This window comes from Xiphophorus couchianus, chromosome 9 (genome assembly GCF_001444195.1).
Source record: "Xiphophorus couchianus chromosome 9, X_couchianus-1.0, whole genome shotgun sequence".
In the NCBI taxonomy this organism is placed as follows: Eukaryota; Metazoa; Chordata; class Actinopteri; order Cyprinodontiformes; family Poeciliidae; genus Xiphophorus; species Xiphophorus couchianus.
The window spans coordinates 11,380,677-11,404,721 of NC_040236.1; the positions used below are offsets into that span (position 1 = coordinate 11,380,677).

The window sequence follows — 24,045 nt, forward strand, 5'->3', positions numbered from 1 at the left end:
TTAATTTGAACTTTTAAGACTTATTTTTTAAAATTAGTAACTTTTTTTTTGTGTCGTTGGTTTATAAATATACCACGAGAAAAGGTGGAAAAAGAACAAGAACATGCCATTCAATTAAATAGATGTGAGCTGATCTTCGGGAATCTGTAAGCGGCTAACAAAAAAAAAAAAATAGATTTGTTAAAATTGCCCATATCTACAGAAGAGTCTCGACATACATGGCTGCAAATGGACTCAAGGTTAGGCAAATATTCAAAACCAGCTGTTGGGAGGACTGCAGCTGTCAAAAAAAAATTCATAAATGTTCTCATTCATTCTAAAGCAAATAATATGCAGTAAAACAGGGCAGTACGCTGGGGTTATTGAACATTAATGTGAAATGCATTAGATAACATAAAAATGAATCAAATAAAATAAAGCAAGGGTGTCATCCTAACAGTGGTTTTTAATGCAGTTACACTATGCAGTAATAACATTTTAAAAACCATTTTACAATGGGGTACAATATGCTTTAAGGCTTTTATGAACAAAAACTTAAAATAAAAAAATCAGTGAGAATTGATATTGTTGATTAAAAGCTTTTTTATTGGTTACAATAACTCATGGCAACATAGTATCACCAAGCCACTGTACAAATACAAAAAAAGGTCTGGTGTGAAAAAGACTATAAAAATTATCTCATAAGTGATTATAATTTCACACAATAGCACTGTAAAGAGAGTTATGATGGCACCAAGTCCCCGGTCGTTAATGGCTTCGAACAAACAAATAAATAAAGGAAAAACCTCAAATAAAAAACCAGAATGTCAGGACAGAAGGCTGTAGTCAAAGAGCAGTGCAGTGCAACAAAAAAATTTAAATAAAAGAAGCAGGGGTATCAAAATGTTGACATTTTTGTCGTACTGTAAATAAAACTGGAGCTCGATTACAGACTGAACTCATGCAGCAGCGACAGGAAAAAACTGTCAGACACATGAAAGACGTTACCTGTTCAACACTGAACCTCTGGCTCTGAGCGCACGCATGTGATCAGTTTGTAACATCAGCCGACCTGATCAGTCAGAAAGCTGGAGGGGAAAAAACCCCAAACATTCGGGGATGCAACACTGATGAAAAGCACCGTTGTTGGATTTACAGGTTTACTGTTCGACCTGCATGAGTGAACTGCACAGGCACATGAGAGTGTTTCTACTCCAGGCTCCAGCGGCTAACAATGCAGAAATATACAGGGATAAAAGGTTTGTTTACCGAATATCATCATCATCATCTCATACTGGCTGTCAGCTGTTAAGGGTCATGGTGTTTCTTCTTTTTTTTTAAGATTCATAGAGCAACACAGTGAGAAACTGACATGTTCAACATTTAGTGAAGATGAGAAGAAACATCCAACATAATACAAAGATACAACCAGTGATAATGGGAAATAATCCTAGGCCGTTATGAATTATGCTACACATGTTAAAATTATAATCATTTTAAAACAGTTCTTCATCGTTTCCACACTATTACTGTTTCTAGTAAGCAAGGAAGAAGAGCAGTGGTGCTTTTTCAGCAAGCTGACCAGCAGCCCACAGCAAAAGGTTGCTGTTGCTTTAGAGTCAACACAGCTGGAGAAAACGCCAGTCAATTCAGCAGGATTTTTTTTTCCAAGAATAAAACAATTAGGATGTAAATGATATGAACAGTTTTTGCAGTTTTGAAACATTTTTTTTTTTTTGCTTTAGTATAGCTTGATATCCTCAATCAGCCCATGGCTAGCTGTCCAGGAGTCCAAATGTGTTTTTACCGGAATGCTCAAAGTTCCTAGCAATGGTCCAGATACTGGCCTGACCAGCTTCCCAGCTGAGAAAACTGCAGCTGCTGGATCTGTCATCCTGACCAAAGCAGCATCATAGACTGCAAGGGGAACTCCTAATCAGATGTTGTTGGGTTTTTTTTTTTTACTTTAAAATGATCCACTTTTCAGTTTAGATTCAGTCGCTTCCTAAAGTGGTAAAAATATTCATCCTGCACAACAGAACATATACATCTGGTTATGACTGGTTTGATTAAAACCAGCTATGTTTGAGAGTTAATATGCAGACAAATTCCTGCTGCATTAGTGTTCAGAGATAAAAAAAAAAAATAAAAAAATAGAACTAAAGAATGCAGCTCAAGTTACATTTTAATAGGTTAAGAAAAGCCACAATGTCAAGAATCTACTGTTGATGGAGTTAAGAGAAAATTAGACCAAAAACATTAAATGTTTCTTCAAGCATCTTCTTGTTGAACCATCAGAGAGAGAGAGAGTACTCCCACAATGATGTCCCGTCTCTTTAAATCCAAACCTTTTAGTCCTGTAATTAACACATAAACATCTGAATGTCTTTGAGCTTGGTAGCAGAAATTACACTTATGGTTACAAAAACTCACTGAGACAGAAGCAGTCAACCTATCAGATCAGACAACAGATTGGGTGGAAAATGACAGAGAAAGTTGGCACTTGATTAACGCTAGCAATGGGTTTTTTTGTTGGTTTTTTTATTTTACAGACTAGTTTTCGGTTCACAGCTCAGGGTCTGTGGAGCACATTGGCACAGATGAATGAGGAAGTAACACTTGAACATCAGATTACACCCGGTCCCTCTACCCAACACACACAAGCCTTCGTCAAAACTGATATGCAAGACATTTCACATCCTATACGTCTCTCCAGGATATCCTACTAACTATCTGCTGTTCACAAACATTCCCTCAGGATGAGTTATTTAACTTCAAAAGAAGAGTAAAATCACATGAACCTTTTAAAATGAAATGTTGACCAGAACCACGGCTCTTTAAAAGAGGGAATAACTGACGGCTGAACCAGCCAGAAATACAAACGTTTCTGTGTTAATTGAAAGCAGATTTATACATTAAAAAAAAAAAAAAATACAAAGAATAAAAGAAGTGAGGCATTAAGAAGCGGTGAGGAGCTGCATGCGGTTTTCCTCTAAGCGTTCGTCTTAGTGTTCACTGGAATCAGTGTTTGCTTCTGTTGGGAGGAAAGAATCTTCTCACTCACACGGCTCCTAAACGCCACACTTTACAAGTCATTTCTGAGCCATGGTTCGAGTATAAAGACAAACATTTACTATCAATTTTAGACATTTCCCCTCAGTAGACAGGCTTTAGATATGGCATATAGAAAACAAGGTGGTAAAGAAGGAAAGATTTCTTGTTGGATGATTGAAAAATAGACAATCTGTGGAACGCATGGATGGTTGGATGAAGAGATATCTGATAATTAGATTGGCTCATAGAGAAATTGATGGATTATTTGTAGGGTCGATAAACTGAAGGATGGCCAGATTGATTTATAAATAAATGGGTTAAAGGATGAATTGTTTGATGGACAGACAGGCAGCTACTGGAGATCGGCCAGTGGAGGAAGTGGTGAATGAGTTTATAAATGGATGAATGGATTGAAGGATAAATCAGTTGGTTAGAAGAATGGACGAGTGGACAGATGCACTGGTGGATGGACAAACAGATGCATGGATTGACAGGATGATACATGGATGACAGATTAATGAACAGATGTCCAAACTGACTGATAGATGAATATAACATCCTATTTACTTACACACACACACACACATTTTCCATGTTACCAATAAATCAGGGAAAAATATCTAGAGAAATATATTTTCCTAGATATATTTCTAGAAAAAGTTGTTTGTTTGGAAAACCAACAAATCAAATTCCAGACTGTAGGATCAATGTGGGGAGTTTGTGTAAAATAAAAGAGAAAACGTTTCTATTCTTCTTAGCTAATATCACCCTCCATTTTGAACGGCGTACTAAGGCAAAACGGAGACAGCAGTGCCTCGTCGCAAACCCTCCTCTGTCCAGCCCACAAGCTCCAAAAGTTTAGAATCACAGATAGGCACCTGAGACAGCTGATAGGTCCAACTCACACAAGATCTGGGTTTTGTTTCAAGGTTCTTAAATGCAAAATGGATAACGAGAAACCTCAATATCACAAAATCTGTACTATACTGCTGCTTGTGCGTGCGCTTCTAGCTCTCTATTAGGTGCATGTTCTTCACTAGTTAGATTAAAAGTTTATGATGTGTTTTTGGTGAGGAACAAAATGCTAAAGGTTTAAATGTTTGTGTCCTTTTTTTTGTAGCAGGCTTGCTATGGCACTGGTGTGATTTTGAAGTGGCTAACATATTTTCTGCTGCTTTTCTCACACCTTGATGACAAAAATAAGTTCAATCCTTCATTCAGGAGGGAAACAAATACTGAACTGACACGGCAAGCTCTGACATCTTTTTCCCTGTTTTCTCAGGCTGCTACAGTCCTTCACAGTCCCAACAAGAAGCTCCTGTAGATTCTGGTCAGACAAACTCAATTTTTTTTTTTTGTCCTTGGGCAGAGTTGTGTCAGGATTGCAGGGAGAAACCAGCTTCGGCTTCTATTTAAGTTGCCATCATAATGTATATAAATAACCGAAGCTTGTCCCAATGTTGAAGGAAAGACGAATCTCCTGCAGATCACGTGAGGTAGGGCTATTACGACCTCCGTTTACCAGTCAAGCTACAGCCGATTTGCATGGAATGGATGTGGTTGTCCCGATATTCAGAATTCGATGATCTGAAACCACCAATCCAAAAGAGCGGAGGTCAAACCGAAGCCTCGGATCGTTTCCTTCCCCGCCTACTGTAGCCTGAGCTTTAGCAGTTTCTACTTTGGAGTTAAAGCTTGATCCAGACAAAAAGAAAAAAAAAAAAAAGAAAAAATATTGGATTGAAGCTCCTCCTGAAATCTCAATCTCTTGATTCCCTTCCAAAACAAAATGAATATTTTGACTCAACTAATGCCAAAATAAAAACCTAAATATGCCCTTTAATAATAATAATAATAAAAAATGTAGCCAGGCTAAATTTTGACTCGTAACTGAGTGAAAAGGCTTACTCTCATTTTCCTTTAATTAAAGTTTGCTAATATTTCTGGCATTCTGTGGTTATGTCTATTTATCGTAAAACAAAAAGGAAAAGCAACAAAAATACCTCGATAGGCAAATGAACTACAAAAATATATACATACACACATTATAGATGCATATATGATGCATATATACACACATAATGCTATACATATATACTGCCTTTATATATACATTTACATATTACACACTGATACTAATTTTGTTTTGTACTCATGGCCACAAATGCACTTTAATGCCCTTAAAAAGAAAAAGGAAATTAAAAATATCTTTCAGTTATTTTCATTAGAAATAATTTCATGGTTTCAATTTGACGGCTTTTTATAAAGAGGTTTTTGTGGCTTCGTGACAGCTCTGCTGAGAAAAAACTAAAAACGTTGAGAAAGTCTTCAGCTCGGAGGAGTGAGAAGGGCTTCAGAAATGCACTCCCTGCGGTTCAGCCCAGCAGGGGGAGTCGGGGGGCTGCAGACCCAGGGTGGCGGGCAGTGATCGAGTACATCAGGCGAGACGCTGAGTTTAGTTCCAGATCCGGAGGAAACTGTCCCAGGATCCGGTGGCCACGGCCATGCCGTCAGAGGTCACTCCTAAGCAGCTCACACGATTGTCGTGGCCGGCGAGGACGCCTGCAGGAGGAGGAAGACGAAGCAGAGCCGCAGGCTGGTCACGTAGTCTGTACGTACAGAGGCTTACAAGGGTTTTCATGCATCTGTTTTCGTCACACTGAAGTTAGAAACAAAGTGTTTTACTGGGATTTTATGTGACTGGTCAACACAAAGTAAAGCAGAACTGAAGTGGAAGGATTAAGCTTCTTTTACAGATTTTGCTAAATAAAGCCCATTTCAACAAGTTGAGTACATATTATGTGGCTCTACAAGGCTAATGCAGTCAAGCATGTATTAATCAAACATAAAATATAGCAACGGCAAGAAGTTTACAGAAAAATTGTAATGTACAAGTCAAATGAAGAAAAAAAAATAAGAGGCTGCTTTTAGATATTATGGAGTCTAGTTTCTGGAAGTTTCTCCAAGATACGTCCATCTTAAACTTACGTTTTTAGATGAGTTTCCTTGCAGTTACATTTGAACTTTTCTGCATTATACTGCTATTACCTTTGTTTCACATTAAAAAACCTTTTTCTGAGACAGTGCTCCATAAACAGACTACAGAGCATATCAATTCAAAGCACAGACAGCTGACCAATAAAGTCTTTGGAATCCAGTTTGGAATTCAAAAATCACATAACCTGACTTTAAATCAGATTTCTCACAGATTTCATTTTAAGTTACTGCCAACTTATAGAGCTCATTTTTTAAAACTGAATTCTTGCTTCTTATTTCACCACATATATAGGGTGAAATAAGAGCAGAAACAAAAATGTTTACCTGGCTACCTACAAAGGAAGAGCATTTACAATTAAAGACAGACTTTGTTCATCGACATTACGCCGTGGGAGCTGAAGCCTGGTCATTTGTCTCATACCTGCTCTATCCCCTTTCAGAGTGTCCCACACGTTGCAGTTGAAGTCATCGTAGCCGGCTAACAGCAGACGGCCGCTCTTGGAGAATGCCACAGAGGTGATGCCGCAGATGATGTTGTCATGGCTGTAGGTCATCAGCTCCTGGTCGGCACGTAGGTCAAACAGCCTGCAGGTGGCGTCGTCCGAGCCTGTGCCGAATGCATTACCGTTGGGGAAAAACTGCAGAAAGAAAAAGAAACTGCTAAAACTTTAACTGTTCAGATAGTGTTGTGCCTGCTTTGTTTTGTATTTTTTTCTTGCCCAGAAAAAAGCACAATCCTCCAAACTTGAGTTCGTCTGAGGCTAAAGTTGCAGAACTCACACAGACGGCGTTGATGTCAGACACGTGGCCGGTGAAAGACTGCCTGCACATCCCATCACGGATGTCCCACAGCTTGGAGGTGGCGTCACAGGCGCCGGACACAAAAGTCCGGAAGTCTGGGCTAAGAGACAGGCTCATCACATCACCTGTGTGGCCGGTGAAGGAGGTGGCCTGCTGGCCCGTCTCTATGTCCCATAATGCACTTTAAAATAGGAAAAGAAAAAAAAAAAAAGAGTAAAAAAATTTTAATACTAGTGACCCAAACAGTTTTTTTTTTTTACTCTTAAAGAGACAAACCCAATGAAACCAAAATATACCAGCACTAAATAAATGCACAGAGTACTGCAGTTTAACCATGTAAATCCTGAAGTATCCTCTGTCTGTACTCAATGGGAGCTGCAGTGTTTTGAATGTGGGGTCTGCTCACCAGGTGGTGTCTCCAGAGCTCGTTAGTATCTGGGAGTCGTCCAAGAAGCGACAACAAGACAAATAACCTGAACATAAACAGAGAACCTATATCAGAACAGAACTAATTTTTTCTGAAAACTCAATGTAAAACAAGTTTTACTGCCATTGTAACCAGGGGAGACAATACAAAATGTGGCTAAGTGTGAACAAAATAAATAAAAAATCCCCCCTACCTGTGTGTCCTGGTAGCTCTCGGGTGACCCGCACGTTGCCCTCACGGGTCTTCAGACTGTATATAGAGCAAATGTTGTCCAGGCCTCCGCAGGCCACATAGTTCCCAGAGGGGGCGTAGGCGCACGTCATCACCCATGAAGAACGCAGTGGGATAGCATGCATCTAAATTCAAACAAGAGTTAGTGACAGAAAACTGCAGATTTCCTACAAAGCTTAGGGTACAAATAAAGGCTTGCGTCTTTTATACAAACTGCTTTGCACTCATTGCAACAACTACACCACAATCTAGATCACTAAATCTACTTTCTAAAAGATGTAGCAGCTTCATCGACAGTAAATGAAAATCAGGTTTTATTGCACTTGCATAATTTCACTACATTTCTTCTAATCAACTTCTGATTCTTATTCCTGTGCAAAAATATAAAACAGCTTTATAAACATTATCCCTCTTACTGCAGAGTTGGACATATCAAAGTGAAAAGTTATTTCTTGTAAAACTCATTATTTAAATTGCATGTTTTCTTGTCTTTACCCTGCTACACTTTCATCCTAGAAAACACTTCTGTTTAGAATACTGCAAACGCTTCATTCTTCACTGCAATAACAATGTGAGGAAAAAAAAGCAAATGATTATCTTTTTAATTTTGCGTTGTATTTTAATAATTTTTATCTGTTAGCAACTCTGAAACCAAAAATGCTAAATGAATTTGACTAAACCCCAAGATATCATGGGGCTGGTCAGAAAGATCATCCATAATCTAATTATAAATAAATTTAAAAGTTTTGAATTTGGTAACTCAAACTTTTCCCCCCATACTCCATATGACCATATGCTATAGCAATAAAGGAAATAATTTTTTAATTTTTAAAAAACTTTTATTAAGGTTATATTACAATAAAACTGTCCACTTATGAACTTAAAAAAGTTTTCCCCCCTCTTTCTTCCAAAAAAACATCTATGACTAAACACACACTTATTGGAACAAATCATCACAAGACACTTCAGATTATATTTAAATAATTTCAGCTGTCAGCCATTATTAAGTCTACACACCTTGTTTGTTGTGTAGCTGTCCCAGATGATCAGCTTTCCATCTTGTGAGGCACTGACCAGTAACCTGGAGGCAGGTGAAGCACATCAGCATGACGCTCTGCTCAGATTCACATTATCAAGCACAATCTAAGCTACATGCACCTTGTTTATTATAAGCAATGAGTGGCAGCCACCTTAAACACTGCTGTGCTGGATCGTCAGCCTGGAGGTTAAAAAGCATTTAGCGTCACCAATCACTTACTCCTCTTTTTCCTCTGCATGTCCCAACCCAACTAATATTCAAACCTTCACTTATGCAAAAGCCAAAACTGTGGTTTACTTAATCTAAGCTGGGAGGAAAATTTGAGTAGCTAGGTGGTGGTGGGTGGGGGGGCTCTAGATGGCGCAGATGCAGGAACAGCTGGAACCCCTCCCTCTCATCCTGATGGGGTGTTTCCGCCTCTCCGGGTAAAGGAAGTGGTTTGATGGTGCTGCAGTACAATCAAGAGGAGAGCCGTAGTCCTCAAATGTCAGTGGCTGTATACAAAACAAATACTGGTCCCCTGGGGGGTCACGTAGTAGGTGCTCGGCACGCCTATGCACACTCACACCTTCAACCGAACACACATCTTAAGGAGCAGCCACAGAGATCAGGCCTTTACATAAGTCCAAGTGTGCCAAACACAATTGCATCTTTCAAAAGCATAAAAATATCATGTTGTATTACATTAATGAGACTTGGTGGATTCATTTAGAAACACCAAAGCTATTCTCACAGCTGTAAAGATTTCCCTCATATCAAACACCCAACACAAATGGATCAAAATCACTGGTTGTGCATGTCTTGCTGATTGACATTCTTGTATTTTTTTTTTTTTTTTTGAGGCAAAGGCCTTTATTACCTTCCTTTTTTAGTTGAAAAAATATATACTTGTGTAATTTTGATCCAGATCAAATTAGTATATGCAGCTTGTGGAAAAAAAAAATACTTTCTATCGCTCAAGATTAGTGCACTGCATGCATACTTATTGTGAACTATAATCCTAACTGTTAATTCTTGGTGCCTCTCAGTGTGCATATTTGCAGCAAATTGTTAGAAAAAAAAGCAGTTTATAAGATCTAGTTTAATGAACATTTGTAGACTACAGAATCTTGCAATGTTAGATTTGCAAGAAAACAGCAGTAAAAACTGAAATCTTAGAAACTGCATCTGTAATAAGGAAAGCGTTTTCTGCCATATGTCGCTGCTGTGCTCATAGCGAAGAGGTAAAACATTGCTTGTGCCTTGTTAACGTGATAGTAAAAGGTGATTATGGTAATATTAGTCATATTAGTAGAGAGAGGAGTGGGAGAACAGATGGAACTGATTGTTGTTCAGCCCCAGACCTGGGACTGTCGTCACTGTCACATTGCATTGATAGAGAAAGAAAGAGTGACACAAACACACAATAGAACAAATTAAAAAATATTTAATTACCACTAATTAAAAAATACTTTATTTTTGATATACGCTTTAAATTTATGCTGCACTACAAAGTACTTGAACCAGAACTTTTCATTGGTGCTTCTACAGCAGCCAAAGTATTCAATGCTGCAGCCAGGATCATAAATATAGATGGAAGATGATCGAATATTTTTTGTTCTTTTTCTTACTTTGAACTTTGGAACTGACTGCAGATAGATTACACTGGAGCTGACTGAACAAATTAAGGCAGCAAATGGAGGAAATAGATACTGCAAAGGCAAAAATCTAAATAAAGCCAAACCACAGCTTTTAAATGAATTTTTTTAAATACACAACTCTTGCAAAAACAAACAAAAAACCCGATTAACATAAATATCTACAAATGACAAAGAGAGTCCTTACCTGGATTCACTCCCCCAGTGCATTGCATATATCTTGGCCAGGTGTCCCCTGAGAGTGCGTCGTGTCCGCATCTGTATCCGGCCCACCGAGTCCAGACCAGCTGTGATCTGCATAAACACAGGAAGACGGGTCACTGGTTACACTGGAGGGAAAGACTGATGCCAGAACTGGACACAAGCTGAGGCAGCAAAAACAGGATGATACTTAAAAAATAAAAAAAAACATTTATATCAGGATTTCCTGGACTTTTATTTGTGCACAGTGAAGTCTAAATGGTAAAACAAGCTTCAAATATTCAATTAGAATGAATAAAATACGCGGCAATTAATGCACCGCTGTGAATTTAGTTTCGGAACACCAGATACTAACTCACTTAATTCAATATCTAAATTGGATTTAGATATGGACTTTGACTGGGCCAGTCCAACATTCAGCCTGAAGCAGTTCGCTGCCTTAAGAAGGTTTTCTTCAACAAATTGCCATAAAAGCCAGTAAAGTAAAGCAGCTTCTTTTGCAGGCAACTGGTGGTACTGGTTTGGCCCTTAAACACAGTCTACTACCTGATTAAAAGCTTAAAGATAAAAATATCCAGAGTCTTAATCTATTTTGTGTGTTTGATTAGAATTAAATCATAACATATTGCTGAATGTTTATTAAAATTATGTTTAAAGAGTGCAAAAATGTGCTTAACAGCAAGATAAACCAGCAAGTAAAAAAAAACTGCTAGATACATCAAGTAAAAATGACCTCAATGTGGTTCCAATTTGGCCGACCATGATTATTTATAACATACGCAAATGTGGAGGACATACCAGAGGGGCATGTGCATGATGTTTTGTTTCAAAAATTAAAATAAAGCTCAGCAGCCTACAATGAAGAGAGTTACCATGTTAAAAACACTGATACGATCTTTCGCTACTCAGAGATTTTGATCTTGGGGGAGACGATCAGTGTCGCACTCTAGAAGTGAAAGTGGATGTCAAAGAAACACAGCTAGAGAAGTCTCCGGTGTTTTGTACAAATACACAATTATGTGTAACCAGTAAAACCATATTCATGTAAAATAAAGAGCTCCAGAACAAAGTGGTTCCTCAAGTATGAAAAACAGAATTTCGCTTGTGATATTTCTCTGATCACCAAATGATAAATCATCCAGTTCAGCAAAGCGATGTTTCATGAGTATTTCATTACTTTAAGCTGCTACGCCTGCCAACTGTAACAACACATTGGGCACAGAGCTTACTCATAGCATTATTTGAAAACAAAGGCTCAATAGGCAATTCTTTCACTGAGTTTGTTCACAAACTGTAGTTTAGTACACAAATCATACATAGACATGTTTTAGGTCTGACTGAATAAAATAAGTTGTCATAATTTCCTATATTGAGCATCTTGGCTACAATTTGCATACATATATAGTGAGGATGTGTCTCTAATAAATGTTTAAATCACTTTTAAATTGTGCTTAAATATTCATATTTTCTTAGTTTTTAAGTTTTAATTTCCTTTTTTTGTACAGCTATACCAAAACATTTTCATTGTCATCATTTCTGTGTCATTCCATTGTCTTTGTGACTGTGTGTTTAGGCTTTTTCACTGTCACTCATTTGACTCCAACATTGGTCAGCTCCAATATATATTTTAACATTAATTGTAAGACATTTAATATTTTAGCAATTCACAGTAGATTAAGTGGCAAGTCATTTGTCAGTACCGATGCACAGATACCACATTTTTCCAAACCGAGTAGTAGTCTCCAGTTTTTACAGTTTCACTAAGAGTAATCCTTAATGCTCACTTTTAGTGTATTTAACATAAATAGAATTAGACTTTTCCTGCAGTAAATTGTTAGAAAATTTTAACATTTACAGCCTTGCCACAACTGTCACCAGAACAAAGCTCTTACAACCAACTCATCTTCATTTGTAGGGAAGGAAATGTATTTTTCTATGCACTGTTGAAGACCCTGTAAGCAGCTTGTTTCAGTAAGAAAAATTGGTTGACAAAATTACACCTCGTCTCAAAAAACAACAATAAAATGAAAAACAAAAAAATAAACAAAGTGTTTTTTGTGTAAGTAGGTCCCTCACCTGTGACAGAGTGGAATCACTGCAGGCTTTCCTGGCATCCTACAAGGAGAAATCAAGAATGAAGGAAATTCAAAAGTTTCATGAGAAATGGTTTCAGCTCAAGCTGTGCGAGTCATTTCCAAGTTATTCTTTTTTAGTTGTTTTACCCGAATCTGGTTGCGTAGTTGCTCGGCTTCCTGCCGCAACTGTTCGAGCTCACTCATTGTCCCTGTGAGATGCGGTCAGGACACAGTCCTCTGTGAATACTGGCTGGGTTGAGAAAATACACGAGCCTGCTCGCGCACACACTCACTTACACGCTCACACACACGAAACGCTTGACCAGCTGACACCTGCAACACAGAGACAGAAATAATGTAAGTTCAACAGGTATACGGAAAAAGAATAGCAGCACCTCCATAAGACAAACAAAGGTTCCCTGTTTTGGTTGGGGAGAGCTGCGAGGGTACAATGCTGCCATCCAGGCCCACCAGGGGGATTTCAGGGGCTGGGTGGCAGCTTGGAGGGTGGTCTATCTCTTCAAACACCCTCACTCTGGTTCAAAAGGCCATCTGAACTGGGCCCTGACCTTTCCTTACTCAATCAGCCTTTTGTGTCGTCGCATTGCGCTGCTGGCACGGCCCACCGCTGTGCGTGCGAGCTCCGAACGAGTGTCTGCGCATCGTGTGGGCCGATCTGGACGGCGTATTAGACAATATGTACAACAGAAACCATTTGAGAGCGAGAGTACATTATGTGAGCAGATCTAAATGTGTCAGATTAAGCATTCATTTGCAAAAGCATGCTTGTGTATTTATGCACGTGCAAGTTGCTACTTCCTTTACCTTGGGGAGCCTGAATGTGGGTCACAAAGCACTCAGAGATTCCTCTGAGATGTTTGCACTACCCCGACCCTGTAGGCTGCTGATTTTCCACCCGATTTTACTGCGATCCACAAATCCAACGTACTGAGATTAAATTTTTAGATCCATGTTCAATAATTCAAATATTAGGGCCAACACATGTCCACATTGAAACACTTGGTCATTATAGAATAGCATAATTGTGAATACTTTCATAATTCTTTAAAAAATGTGTCCAGAGAAGCCATTTTTGAAATGTCTAAAATCCACTGATGTAGCCTGTTGCTCCTCTCAGCTGACAAGATGGATTCAATGGACTGCTCATTGTGAGCTCATTTATTTAAGCCTTTGCTGAGGCATTGCAATGCATTCAGCTGCCCATGACAACGTCACTCTGACGCATCCGAGGAGGAGCTCAGCATCAGCCTGAATCAGAGGCATCTCTACTCTAAAACAGCCATCCATCTGTTATGCTATATGCCTCCATAGGCCGAGGCATCACACAGGGCTGCTTGTGCTCATAATGGGTTTAGAAAGTGCTTTTGTTAAACAATACTGCAATGAGTAACATAACAGCAAACGTTCAAATGAGATGATGCTGATACTGGTGGTGGTGGTGAGGGACTTTAGGCAACACATCATTTGATTTCAAGAACTACATGAAAGGACTTGTTCACATTATGAAGAAACTACTGCTCAATCAGAAACCAAAACAGGAAGGAGGCCGTTATTTTGAGAAGAGCCATTAGGTGAATTATCCTAGAAAGTTTTAAGTTGTAGTTTTCTTAATAATAATAGCTCTACATAATAAAAAGAGGGAAGAACATGAGAAAGGCAAAGGGACAGATAAATCTTATACTAAGGTACTGACAAAAAAGTTTGCTGGCTATATTTCTTGATTCAGGATGTTGTCAATCCTGAATGATTTTATTCCACTTTATTTCCAGGAGTTCATTCAGAAGTGGTGTAACAAAGCTGGGCATCACAGAGAATTTCCCCCAAAATTAAATAAAGTTTAAGTAAGTAAAGTTAAGGATATAGGTGCAGGGTTTACCCCAGAAAACTTGCTAAACCCTGTGCTTGGGGCACCACGGCAGTCATTCATCCAGCCGGCCACCATGTTTTTCAGTAAATTTGTTTTAAAGTTGACAGGAAATTTGAAAATATCACTTGATGGTTATGCATTTTTGGAAGACATTATTGGAAGATTAATACCTAAATAACAAGTATAAAATCTTAAAAAGAGGAAATTATAATAAAAAACTTAAATAAATAAGCAATGCTTAGCATGGTGGGGGCACAATTAAAGCCTGGTGGCCCACCAGGCTTATAGTACACTGAGGGAAACCCTGAGGTGGGTATCTTATAAAAGAACGGACATCTTTAAAGGAACCTAAGCTGCCTAGATCGTAGATATTTATACAAAAACATATAATAACCCCAATATGGAATATACTACTAAAATAAATGAAAATTATAAATGTATTCCTTTATTTCCCTCTCTGTATTTTTCGTACATCTAGCAAACCCATTTTCACGTGGAATTTTCTTCTTTTTTTAACATGTCCTACATGTTTTCAATTAATTTAGGTTTTTTTTTCACCCTTTTGTCTCTCATTACATTTATTTCTGTTTCATTTTAATATTCCGTCTATTTTTTTTCCTGTATGCATTACAACTTAATTAGGGCGCATCCATTTTTCAGATTTGAGTTACTTCCTGCGTCTGCCGCTCTAATGCTTACGGAAATGCAAAGAGTAGTCAAAGGACGCTGGTGATACAGGAAAAACAAAGACAATCAAGGATGCAAATTAAAAAGGGATAAAGGAAATGCTAAATAGTTTCCTCAAGTATAATAAAAACCCTCAACAAAAACAGAGGAAGTTAAAAAAAATGAATATTTTGTCTGTATAGATGGAAACAGGTGTAAATCACATTTGCAATAATAAAAACTTAGCTTGGTAGTTAATTTCCATTTGTTCTTGATGAACAAATTTCCCATATGCAACTGGTCATTAGTTTTGGTTAAAGAAACGGAGGCTAAGTGAGCAAAAAGAAAACTGAATTTGTTCAGCCACTTTTCCATTTCAAATTCAACTTATTCATATTCTGTCAAGTCACAACAAATGTCATTGTAAGGCATTTTAAAATATAAACAGGCTCAAATAATTCAGAATATCCTTGACTCGACCTTTTCTTATCATTTTCTGAAGATAAGAGGTTTGTTTTTCCCCTGACTTTATCTTCCACCAGTATCTTACTCTACATTACACTTTAAGCATCTCCCACTTACTGAGGAGTAAACCAAGTACAGTTTTGTACGTCATAACATGAGTTAAAGAATCAAAGGGGTGTCTCTGCCAGGTGTGAGCTTGTTCCTACTGACTAAACATCTGGAGAATGGAGAAAGTTATATCAAGATTCCAGTAAGGTGAACATTAACCATCTTCCTTCTGGTCAACCAGTTAATGTCCTTTAAATGTAAAGCGTCAATATTTACTGGAATTTCACTGACATTTAGCTTTTGTCCAACCTGTTCAAAAATGTAATTATAACAACATCAGAGACTGCATTTTATGGCTAATTTGCTTACTTTAGATAAACATTTCATTGTTTGGCCTCTAAACCACCTGAGATCATATTTATTTAAAGAACCACAAATCTAGTTTAAAACCCTAATTTATTCTTAATTGTAATAAAAAAAGAGACTAATACCACTGCCAAAGGTTTCAATTTCACAAAAGCAAATTTTTTTCAGATCTTGGTTTAAACAAAGTCTGTATAATTTAATGGAACCTAAACTGCCTTGATAGTAGACATTTATACAAAAATATAAAAGTTTAATCTATATTAGACTTGAATCTAATAAAAATTAGACACAAGTGAAAAGTCTAATTTTACTAGACGCAAGTGAAGCCAAAGCAAGATGCTGCACACTGCCTGTCAGTTGGCTAAATAAAAGCACTACAACTCCCCCCCCACCCCCCTTTTTTGTAGAAAAATAAAAATCACTAAGCATCAACAATAGCTTATACATGGATGGACGTTTTCTGACGTCAATAAAAAATTACATAAAAGGTTAAGACACATACTTGGGTAGCATCAACAGGTGTAATCTTGTAATTCATTCATTTTGTTTACCACCTGAAATCAATAAACATGCAGAACATTTAACCACTTTTTGTGTGTGAAAACTAATCAGAGCATTTGATTAACAGTAAAGAAAGCAAACATAACTAATCTAAAATTATTGAAAACTTGTTTCTATTCTACATTTAATACATTTTTTAAAACTACTTTTCCTCCCACTTATCTTTTTTAAAATGTTCCTTACATAAATCGTTTGCAGTTACTCCAGCAAACAGAACCTGTTGTTAAACAGGAGAGTTGAAATTTGACATATTCGGCTTTTTTTTTCGATACTAGACCCACCAAAACTAGTTACCACTTGTTGATGACATGATGAAACCAGCAGATTGATGACATGATTCACTGTGTTACTTCACAGTTTCAGACAAACACCGACTCCCAACCACAGACAAAAACGTAGTTAAATCATGTTAATGGATTGTGCGACAAATAAAGTGTTGTTTTTACAGGCTGATGTAGTGGAGATGCGTCTGTGGAGCATGAGGCAGGGCCCCCGTCACACCACCAGTTGATACTGATAGGAAGGCGGACTGTATATTAATTACTAAGAAACAGGGGGAAAGCTACGTAGAGGACTGCGCAACAAGAAAACTTAAAAGTACTGTGGGAAAAACTGGAAACAAAAACGTAAATACAAGTTTTAAAAAAAAAACTAGTGACAGTTTTCTTGCTCGTAGTTTCCGCCCTACAGGCGGTAAAAGGCCGCGTTTGGAGAGCCGCGTTTAGGATTTTGTAGGCAATGGAAAGCTTCAAGGAGGGGAAAACACAGAATTGAGCCATTGAAAAGACTGGGAGCAGTTATTTCAACTGCCACAACCGCTGCCGCCGGGGACATTTCATGGTTCTGGGCAATTCTGGACTCCACCGAGGCTGCAAAAACAAAAATAAACTCGCTCCGAGCAAAAACAGGAAATAGCCTTTAAAAAAAACACACACACACACACACACACACGCAGACAACCAAAAATACGAAATACGAGACTGCACGTCCTCACCTGAAAAAGAGGCGTTCTGGCTCAGTCCCGTTCCTTCGGTCCGAGTGGCACCGATATGTTTTCACACGACAACCATGGCCTCAGCTGGGCGGGGGAGACCGTGGAGAGGAGCCGCGTTAATTTCCACACAATTTAATCCGCTTTAGGGGTCAGAAGGGAGCACCCACTCGGATCGGATTTGACTGAAATTTTCACCAAGCAGGCTAATCACCACACCCATGAAAGTGGGAACATGGCAACAGCCTACATTGAGGGGTGCACACTAGTTTACATGCTCCATATTTTAATTTATTTAATCACAAAATCAGAATTTAAAAAATGTTCTACCTTTAAATCTATGTATATTTAAGTCAGTAATGAAAACAGGCTTTTGATTCGAAAGGTTTTTCTTGTTAAGCATACTTGGAAAATGTCTGAAAGTGTTTGTGTCCCCTCCCACTAAAATGGTACAGTCTGCCAGCCCCTCTACTAAAAGGAACGGAGTGGGATACGGGAAACAAATATTAGAACTCTAAAGCAGTTTTAAAATAAAAAGTAGCAATTAAAGTAGGAGCAGTTGTAATGTTGCAACACTTATGGTTTAGTTATTCATAAATACAAAAAGAAAATCCTTAAAAGTGCGGCACATTTATTTACTTATTTAAATATTAAATTTGTGTATTTTTTTTCTGTAACAAGTGATCACATCACACACACACACAGTAAGACCACAACTAGGTAATGAAACAGATGTTCACTGCCGAATTTCACAAAATGAGAAGTTTTAAAACAGGGCAGGAAAGAAATCACCGCTAATTCTGCGTTTTATGCTGACTTGAGTCAGTGACATCACACAAGGCAGAAGAATAGAGCTCCAGGTCAATTCTGTCGTTTAACAAATCCATCCATCCATTTTCCGTGCACCCTTGTCCCTAATGGGGTCGGGAGGGTTGCTGGTGCCTATCTCCAGCTACGTTCCAGGCGGGAGGCGGGGTACACCCTGGACAGGTCGCCAGTCTGTCGCAGGGCAACACAAAGACATACAGGACAAACAACCATTCACACACAAACACACACCTAGGGAGAATTTAGATAGACCAATTAACCTAACAGTCATGTTTTTGGACTGTGGGAGGAAGCCGGAGTACCCGGAGAGAACCCACGCATGCACAGGGAGAACATGCAAACTCCATGCAGAAAGACCCCGGCCGGGAATCGAACCCAGGACCTTCTTGCTGCAAGGCAACAGTGCTACCAACTGCGCCACTGTGCAGCCCCGTTTAACAAATGATACTACTATTTTACCTTCACCCTTTCCACTCCACTTTCATGGCTATAAACAAACTATTTTGTAGTCAGAGTTAAACCGCTGTTGATATGTTTATTTTTCTATGTAGTTAAGTATTTTCATGAAATATTGAGACAGTCACAAAACACTCAAATCTCACAAATAGTTTGAGTGAAAATAAAATTATTTTGTCATAAATTAGTATTATGCCCTATTTGCATTAAGTTGGTTCTTATCCCTATTTAAGTTGACCCTTACAAAATCTAGAATTTGAACCTAAGTGACCTCCTGCTGCTAAATACAAATGGGATAAACACATTTTCTTTCAGTACCCCATAAGAAACGGGGAATTACTTTAAATCCTTTCTGCTTTAAGCAGGTACAAAATATTTGAGTAGCAAGAAATTAATCTGTAAGTGAACCAACAGATTGAACCATCCAATGAGGATGGTAATAAATAACCTTATGGTTTCTGTGCATATTTAAAACTACAGAAATGTATAAATTGTGTTTTCTTCTTGTTTCATGTCAAATTGTTATACATTTTACCAGTAGAGTGGTTCTGCTTGTTTGACCTCACACTATAACCTCTCTTTTTAATTGCAGAGTGATGCATTTTTTTCCCCTCACTTCTTTCAACAGGTGTTACCTGGAACAATGTGATAGCTAGGCTCTGACTTCAAAACCGTGTTAATACAACATATTGACCATTTTCTTTTTATGCCAACTTGGCTAAATGATTGGTGAGTAGAAGGGGAGACTTTTGAAGGAAGAATTTGATTAAAAACACGATACTAAATGGTTGTGGCAAAACAAAAATGAAGGTTCTCAAAACAATTCTGATCAATTGCCTTACACTTTGTGTGATGTTACCAGAGGCATGTGAACGTTTAGCCTTAATCTGGGGAAAAAAAGAGCAAAACAAATAGAAAAGGTGATTGATTTCACAGCAAGTGTCTTAAAATTGAGATCCTTTACCTATTGGTAATCATAGTAGCAAGAGAGAGCGAACATCTTATATTGAACCTCTCATAATGGTCACCATTAAAGACGACAATAATAATAATAATATAATCAATATTAAAATTCTGCCCAATTACCTGTTTTTGAAACCAAATTCTTTTTGTCACCCAGGAGTTTTTATAATCTCATTGTACATTTGTAAAGACAAACACTCCCAAGCAAGAAACAGTGGTTCCCTACTAAGTGACTTCCATTTTTATTACTGCAGCTAATATTTGTTTTTTGTTTTTTAAAAAACAATGGTTCCAGTAATAATCCTGCAGATGGAAGCTCGGTCCAGGACTTTTTCCCTCTGCTGTTTACTGTTCCCACCCCATCTCCACCTTCTGTTTATTGATAGACTTCTAGTTATTCTATGAATATGACACTTCCTCATTGTGTCTGCTCAGGTCACGAAACATTTAAATCTTTGCATTTTATCATATTCTACCATCGTATTATCCAAACACTCAATACCAGCCTCTGCCATGGATGATATTTTTTATGGATAGTATTTTATGGGTTTGGTGTATAGAGCAGGTATCACCCTCTTTAAAGATAGTCTTCAGCAGAATAAGCTTTTAGATTTATATTTTGTGTAATATTTAAACAATAGTTTAGCAAGACATCTGAAAAGCAAAAATAAAGAGTTAAATAAGATGTAGCTTCAACTCATATATGCCAGACCTTATAAGTAGCTTAGACAAAGCTTTATATATAAAACTGTCACCAACCTTTTAACTCAGTTGTCTTGTATAAAATAAGCCTCAGACTTGCAGAAAATGCAACCTAAAGTTTTTACCTAATCTGCAATGAACAAGAAAAACCTTATTAGTCTTTTTTTATCCATGTGTAGATATTCTGGTAGTTACAAAAGAATAAAAACCAATACCTAAAGTCATTAATAAGTTAGCTTTAGGATAACATCCAAAGCATGCAAATGTCTAATTTGCCACTGCGTGCTTAGCCTGCAGCAGCCTCATTCAAAAGGATCTCTCTCTATCTCTCTCTCTCCATTAGGACGGGATGAATTTTTTATAGGGCCTATGAAAGGGAGCAGTGGGATAGGCTTTTCCAAATCTCTGCACGAGTCATAATCAATTGAGGGAGGATGAAAGTTTCACCAGGCCTTGGTTTCCTTTGGGAGATGCATGGGGTCAGATTAAGTCTATTTGAATTCACTTACACAGCAGTGGTTTAGGTGTGTCTCACCAATTTACCCCTAAACAGATTAAGAGGATTAGAATTAACATGATAGCAGATTATGTTAGAATGGGGTTATTATTAATGCATCTTGGATTATGTGGTTCTTTTCCTTGCAAGCAAGACTGGCGAAAACTAGTAAATGGAGAATAATTATTTTGTTTTTGCACTACCTTAAATACTTAAAAAAATACACTACAAAATAACACACTAAGTCTTGTGCTCTCAGAGTCCAGTAAGCAGAATAAGAGTGAATTTCATCAGCCAGTCGAGTGTCACACTCAGCAAAAGCATCCCATTGGCCAATCAGGTTCCCTGTTCTATTGCTTGGCAACCACAAGGAAAGGAGGTAGGGCAAATTGACAATATAAAAATAGCACATCAATAGCCTTGTGTCTGGAAAAAAAAGAAAAGCAAATACGTGGGGAAGGCTATTAATAGTAGAGTGGAACCCATGACGGGCATTGTATACAGTATACCGTTTGTTACCCGTTTGTAATGTGGCTTGCATGTGAGACAATTTATTTGCATGGATGCAAATTTAGCAAGTAGCAGAACTCAGCGACACACAGAGTAACAGTACTGTGGATAAAATTACATTTGAATATGATGGTTGTTTTTATAGGGTTCACTGGAAACATCTCGTTAATTCTCATGAGAAGTTCCTCCCAAACAGGTTTCTGCAGTATCCTACTTCTTTTTAGTTGCTGCTTTGCATAAATGCAAAAAAAGAAGAAACTTTTGCAAATTAGAATGCATTAACAGTTGTTTTGTTCATCAACAAATTTGCAAGTCAAAAGGGAATTTAGGGTCTGGTCGTTCACATGAATAGGCTTATAATAATATCTGTTATTTTCATTTGATTTACTAATTACGTATTTACTTGAAGAACTTCTGAGAGCCAGGTATTGATCTAACATATTAAACACCTCAACGTTTCTGATGTCACTGATCTTCAGAGCAAACCATAACCAAATCTTAGGAATTATGAATTTTCAAAGATGACCTCAGTTCATACTTGACCAAATCAAATAGAAATAGTAGAACATCTTCAATGCATGTTTTTATCATTTTTTTCTCCACTCGTGGTGACACTATCCGACCGCCTTCATGTAATACTTCCAGTGTATCAAAGACAATTAAAAGGTGGAGCAAGAGTCGAACCTTAAAAGGCTTTATCTGGGCCGTCTTATCCACCAGACATCTCTCGGGGAGGCTGGCCGTTGCCAGAGTAACCATCATAAATGGCAAGTGACGTCAAGAAGGTGGGAGAAACACCAGGGAGAGCCGGAGCTGCTATGCATTATGGATTATTGGAGAAAGGGTCCTCTTGAAGTGTGCAAAGTGACTTAAAATATGCGTGCCTTGCTGAGGTTTCTACACCCGTCTTCTCTTCATTTTATCCGTGAAGGGGAAAATGGGAGATGACAACTCCAGGACTGTATTTGCTGACTATCAAACCTTTAACTGTATCTCATTGAAAATGTACAATTTGTGTCACACACCCACACCCACACATATATTGATATATACTGTATGTGTGGGTGTGTGACACAAATTGTACATTTTCAATGAGATACAGTTATTATATTCATATATATGTGTGGGTGTGTGTACAAATTGTATATATACAATTATATATATACAATTATATATATATATATATATATATATATATATATATATATATATATATATATACATTATTTATGTTTGTTAACATATTTTGATGTTAAAGTCTAAACTTCATCTTGTAACAATGTGCTTTCTCCGTCCAAATTGAGACTCTTGAAGGGAGATTGGTTGAATAAATTAAAAACAAAATAAACTACGAACTATTCTACAAGGACCATAGATTTAGTTCTTCTGTAATTGGATTGTGTATGGGAGGGTCATAGAAGCAAACCTTGTTTCACAAATAAAGTCAGCTTTTTTCCCCCAAGTTCTTTTAGGCCTCAAGTTGATGAAGCTTGAGTGTATATGTGAAAGAAAATTAGCCCCTGTGATTAAGATTTTTTTTTAACACACAGGAAAAATATTTTTTCACAAATAAAATCTATTATAACTTCCTAGTGTTTCTTCTAAAATGCCTCATGTTACAACTTGGAAGGTGTCAGTGAAGCGAAAATGGAAGTTTTTTTTTTGTACGAGAAGCTGCAGAGGAAATGAACAAAGTGAAGAAGTGAAATTATTTCATGCAAGGGGAATCCCAGATGCTTCTGTAAAAATCACAGGTCGACAGCCAACACAAAGCATAACAAGGTCTGTTTCCAAAAAAGTGAATTTTACAACTTGTGAACAGAGGGGGAAAAATTAGAGGAAGTGAGGAACAACCCTGGTGTGCTAATGCCACCATTTTCAAATGCCTCCCATCACTGCTGCACCACTATGAGATGATCATTAATTTATTACCATGAGCTCATAATTATTTTTGCTTGACTTTTTGGTGCACCACACGTTGTGAACACGGGATAAGATCAGTGTATTACCTCTTAACTACCTGAAAGCCAAACACAAGCCTTCACAACAGATAAATCAAGTAATTGGACAATTTTTCCTCTAACAACTAGAGCTCATATTGGCAGTAGTTTAAGCTCAACACGTCTCCGTTTTAATTCAATGGTTTTACGACAGCATATTTTAGAAAATGTGTTTTTCAAAGCTGTGGCAGTACAGATGAGATGACTAAAATCTCATTCACCCTGAAACTGTGCAGAAAAGAAAACCTAGATAATTCAAAAATAGTTGAGGCTTTTCTACCTTTTTGCAGAGAAGATGAGACGCAGAGGAAGTCCTGAATGACATGGACTGTGAGTCGCACAGTGCTGTGGTTTCGCTTCTTCTTTTCAGTTGTGAGTGGAGTAGATGCTACTGGGAGAGGTCATAAATAAATGGAGAGTAAAAGCAGAGCTGGAGTATGAGTGGAGAGCAGCTGAGTGGGAGGGTGAGCAAACTGGGGGTGGGAAGTGGGGCATGGGGAGTGGAGCTGGAGTAGTATTTTTATTAAAGAGACAGAGCTGATTTCATCAGTTCTATTTAATATTATCTCACAAATACAGACTTAAGTATATTTTTTCCAAAAACTTAGTACAGCTAACTTGTGAAATTAACGTTATGAATTTTTTATCTTGAAGATTACAAAAT

General features: G+C 37.7%; 1 protein-coding gene across 2 annotated transcripts; it reads right to left on the reverse strand.

Annotated features, from left to right (window-relative positions):
- Positions 1–562: 562 nt before the first annotated feature.
- Positions 563–23,783, reverse strand: LOC114150637 (guanine nucleotide-binding protein subunit beta-4). Of its 2 annotated transcripts, none has more exons than XM_028027209.1 (11): positions 23,662–23,783; positions 17,430–17,513; positions 12,589–12,774; positions 12,443–12,481; positions 10,353–10,459; positions 8,507–8,570; positions 7,452–7,614; positions 7,238–7,304; positions 6,811–7,012; positions 6,452–6,668; positions 563–5,595 (listed from the first exon to the last, which is right to left on the reverse strand). In XM_028027209.1, exons 3-11 carry the CDS (start codon positions 12,643–12,645, stop codon positions 5,489–5,491), a joined length of 1,023 nt encoding a protein of 340 aa, XP_027883010.1. In that variant the 5' UTR covers positions 12,646–12,774; positions 17,430–17,513; positions 23,662–23,783; the 3' UTR covers positions 563–5,488. The 2 variants fall into 2 exon arrangements, with proteins under 2 accessions (XP_027883010.1, XP_027883011.1); XM_028027210.1 differs by lacking the exon at positions 23,662–23,783 and having other exon boundaries at positions 12,589–12,650; positions 12,739–12,774; positions 17,430–17,657.
- Between the last annotated feature and the right edge of the window lie 262 nt (positions 23,784–24,045).

Bases quoted from the DNA above. Each gene is read 5' to 3' on its own strand.
- LOC114150637 (XM_028027209.1), bottom strand. From the start codon at position 12,645: ATGAGTGAGCTCGAACAGTTGCGGCAGGAAGCCGAGCAACTACGCAAC. The intron at 7,615-8,506 runs GTGTGTAGACTT...GTTTGAATTTAG, and splicing joins ACAGCTACACAACAAACAAG to ATGCATGCTATCCCACTGCG. The intron at 5,596-6,451 runs GTATGAGACAAA...CTCCTCCTGCAG, and splicing joins TCTGAAAGGGGATAGAGCAG to GCGTCCTCGCCGGCCACGAC.